The sequence below is a fragment of the Nicotiana sylvestris genome, chromosome 5, assembly GCF_000393655.2.
Source record: "Nicotiana sylvestris chromosome 5, ASM39365v2, whole genome shotgun sequence".
Classification (NCBI taxonomy): domain Eukaryota; kingdom Viridiplantae; phylum Streptophyta; class Magnoliopsida; order Solanales; family Solanaceae; genus Nicotiana; species Nicotiana sylvestris.
The window spans coordinates 9152033-9155958 of NC_091061.1; the positions used below are offsets into that span (position 1 = coordinate 9152033).

The 3926-nt window shown below is 33.3% G+C and overlaps 1 protein-coding gene across 2 annotated transcripts; it reads left to right on the forward strand.

Moving 5' to 3' along the window:
• The first annotated feature begins 926 nt into the window (after window positions 1–926).
• LOC104246248 (uncharacterized) lies at window positions 927–3926 on the forward strand. 2 transcript variants are annotated; one of them, XM_009802018.2, is made up of 5 exons: window positions 927–1296; window positions 2201–2303; window positions 2710–2858; window positions 3432–3507; window positions 3627–3926. In XM_009802018.2, exons 1-5 carry the CDS (start codon window positions 1171–1173, stop codon window positions 3641–3643), a joined length of 471 nt encoding a protein of 156 aa, XP_009800320.1. In that variant the 5' UTR covers window positions 927–1170; the 3' UTR covers window positions 3644–3926. The 2 variants fall into 2 exon arrangements, with proteins under 2 accessions (XP_009800320.1, XP_070003099.1); XM_070146998.1 differs by lacking the exon at window positions 3627–3926 and having other exon boundaries at window positions 2710–2868; window positions 3432–3508.

Consider the following 3926-nt stretch of genomic DNA (forward strand, 5'->3'; position numbering starts at 1 on the left):
ACCCTAATGCGGGTGACCAAGCATCACGCATTCATTTGTCAATGCATAAAAAAAAAGACAATCCGAAGTATTCTGTGTTCACACAAAGTCCAGGAAAACGCTATATCCTAATGGGCGTGACCAAGCATCGTGCATTCATTTGTCAACGTATAAAAAAAAACCATCCGAAGTATTCTGTGTTCACGTAAAGTCCAGAAAAAGTTTATACCCTAATGGGCATGAGCATGCATCGCGCATTCATTTGTCAACGCATATTAACTATAGACTTTTAATAGCGATATCTTTTACATCTGTTCCTAAACAATTTCCCTCAGTATACAACTATAGGGAATAAGGTGAAAAAAAAGTGGTCCATAACACAAACTATCTTGATAACAGAACAGTTGACCTTTAATATGGACAAAGTAGTTCAAGCCTTCAAGGGAAACTGAATGTACGTACAAATACTCTATTATTAATCAAAAAGTCTCCAACGAGTTCCAACCTTCAAAATGAAGAATATTTTTTTGATAAGGAGTGTTTTGTCTCTTTACTAAGTCTATCTCGCACGAATTTGAATTAATCGAACTATTAAAATCCGAATATCACATGGTTAAATAAAAAATGGCAAGGCATGGTCAACGAGTCACCGGTTAGTGACATGGGATGAATGCAGAGGCAGAGTTATGATTTAAAGCTTACGGGTCCGGGATTTTAGTCCTATAATTTTTAAGTTACTGAATTATAATTAAAAAAATTATTATACATATACAATAGATTTTTTTAAGACAGTGATAGTATTTGGACCCAAACTATTGAGTTGAGCTGAACTCATAACCGAAAAACTAGCTCGGCCCCTAGGATTAATGTCCTTTTGTTTTGTCTTTGAGTGGCCTATAAATAACAGTCACCATTCTTTGTTTCTTCTCACAAAATACACTGAAAATTTCACGTGTTCTCCCTTCTGCGACTTTCCACATCTCACATTGATCCCTTCATGACTGCAATTTTGCTATTTTTGTTCTGTTATCTGCAGAAAAAAGAAAAGAATTTATAAGGGGTCTCTCTGCAAAATCTTTTAAAGCCCTTATCCATTTCTTTTTTTTTTTTTTGGAAAACTGTGTCAGTTAGGCCGTTGCTCGTTATATATACAGAAATATTTTCAGCGATTATAGTTTTGCAAAATTATATATGGAGAAAGCAAAGCAAGTATTTGGTTCATCTTCTTCCTCTTCTTCCTTTACCAACGATCTGTTTGGTCCCAAAGAGCCGACAAAATCGTCGCTCTTTGGTTCCGTTTTTGGCCCTCATTCCACGGTATATATAACTATACTCATTATTTAACGTATTTCGGAAACAACCTCTCTACCCCAATCTGGGTAGAGGTAAGGTATGCGTGCACACTACCCTTCCCAGACCTTATTTGTGGGACTACACTGGTCGTTGTTGTTATTGTACTCATTATTTAACGTTGCAGTATTCTTAAGTTAACAACTCTTCTACTGCCAGTGGCATACGGCGGTCAATTTAACACCTTTCATTGAAAAATTATATTGTGTATTAGAAACTTATATTACGTATATAGGTCACAAATTATTTGTTTTGTGTTTATTAAATCTTGAATAACCTTCGTGTTATTAAGCTTTGGCTATGGACGGGAAAAACAGAGAGAAAGAAATGACATCTGTTTTATTATTATTTGTTCGCTAAATTCCTGGCTTCGTCACTGTCTACTATATCTATATTCCTTTATGTTATTTCTTATATGAATTCAAGTTATGTGCATGAAAAGTATAAGCTTGTACGTTTATTTGTATTACTATGTAACATTTCATCATATCAAGTTTGATGCAGTAAGCTGGAAAAATAGAGCGAGAATGTACTATATATAACCAGTTAAACTGCACTTAGTGTAAAAAATTTTGCGGGGACATAACTTTATAAATTCATTCCTTATAAGCACCTTATACTATTCTCTTCTTTCTGCCTAATTTCGTGAAGTTTTTTTTATTCTTCTCCACGGTTTAGATCAAGAAAATGATAATTTTTTTCATGTTATAATAATTTCTGAGTTGCAATTACTTTTTTGGGGGGAAGATTGGAATTTTTTGTGGGTGTATCTTCTCAAACAACCTCTAAATTCTTTTATTGTTTGGTTCATCTATTTTAGATTTTGTTTTATTTTCTAATTTTTTTCTCTTTTCCTTTTATATAACTGTAGGGACTAGTTGGAAAGGATTCCATTCACTCTGGACTTAGAGGTTTATCAAGAGTCCAAGATCCAGGAAACCAGTCATTTGGCAATGCAAAATATGGAACTTCAGGTTTTTTGAAAATATTTTCCTCACTGATTTTTTATAACTACTCAAAATGAATGAAAGAATTTTGCAACTTTGTGATTTAAAACATGTCATGAAAATTTTTTAGACCATAAAAGCATGTTGAAGGGCAGCATTAGAACAACGTTAAAGTTGCATCCATGTGACTTGTAGGTCACAGGTTCGAGCCATGAAAGCAGATGACAGGTTGTCTATATCACACCTCTTGGAGGTGCGACCCTTCCCTGGATCCTGTGTGAATACGGGATGCACTGGGCTGCCTTTTTTATAAAAACATGTCATTATGGATAAAATAAAAAGTTTAAAGTATAGAAATATGTTATTTTTTTGCTAAATGTTGTGTTGAACTCCAAGTTCTATTTTGACCATTTTAGAGGTTTTATAATTACAGAAAATGGGTCTCAAAGAAGCAGGGGAGACATCAAGAATTCCATGTATCAGAATGAAACAACAGAACCATGCCATTTGAGCTCATCTATATACTATGGTGGTCAAGATGTTTATTATCCAACTACTCAGACATCTGGCTACCAGAATACTGTAAGTATAGGTAGAGGCGGATCCAAGATTTAAATTTTATGGGTTTAGATTCACAATTCTACCATATCTTATCTAATTTAATGGGTTCAAAATTTATTATTTATACATATTTAATAATTTTTTGGGCAAAAATACAGGTATGAGCGAAAGCTATGGGTTGAGTTGAACACATAGCTTCTATATTAGATACGCCTGTGAGTATAGGTAGTTTCTTTCGAGGGATCTTTACATAAGTAGTCATCCATATTTATTGTTTACTTTTTATAGTCATATACATCGATTATACATTGATTATACACGATTATACATATATTAAACTTAAATTATACATATATTATACCTCCGTCAGCTATTTTAAATTTAATCGATTGAGTGGGCGGCTAATCGTGTTAATTCTTCTTCTTTCAAAGGAAAATAAGAAGCTTAAATTCACGAATTTACAAATATAAAAAGGCGTCATTCTTTTTATAACAGACCAAAAGGTAAAGAGCACGTATTTTTAACATGGTAGATAGAAAGTAGGAGTAGTTTTATTTCAATTTCTAAAATGTTTTTTTCTGCTGACTTGATCAGTTGAAGAAAAATGGAGAAGATGATGATCAAAATGCAAACAATTCAAACTGTGCTTCAAGAGGAAATTGGTGGCAAGGTATGAAATTAATATTGGAGTTATATATATAACAAAAGAATACTTTTAAAGGTTTAATTAGCACCTTTTTTTAGCAATGTCATAAATTCAACTATATGTGTTTCTTTTTTAACCTGCAGGATCACTGTACTATTGAGGTCTTGCATTTTTCCATGCAAATCTCATCACTTTAAAAAAAAAAAGTTAGGAGATCAAAGAAGGAAATCATCACCTACAAGGAGTGGTAGATCTTACAACATTTGATCATCAGCCCCTTTGTTTCTTTTTCTTGAAGGTGCGGTCCTTCCCGGACCTTACATGAATGTGAGATATTTCGTGTATCGAGTTGCCTTTTTTTATGGTAGTAGACAACTTGTAAATGGGTTCATGAGTTCAATAGGACCCACTATTTCAGTGTTACGTTGAACCATATATATGAA

Excerpts from the sequence above, each read along its gene's own strand:
- LOC104246248 (XM_009802018.2), top strand. The coding sequence starts at position 1,171 with ATGGAGAAAGCAAAGCAAGTATTTGGTTCATCTTCTTCCTCTTCTTCC. Across the intron at positions 2,304-2,709 it reads TGCAAAATATGGAACTTCAG|AAAATGGGTCTCAAAGAAGC; the intron begins GTTTTTTGAAAA and ends TTATAATTACAG. Across the intron at positions 2,859-3,431 it reads CATCTGGCTACCAGAATACT|TTGAAGAAAAATGGAGAAGA; the intron begins GTAAGTATAGGT and ends TGACTTGATCAG.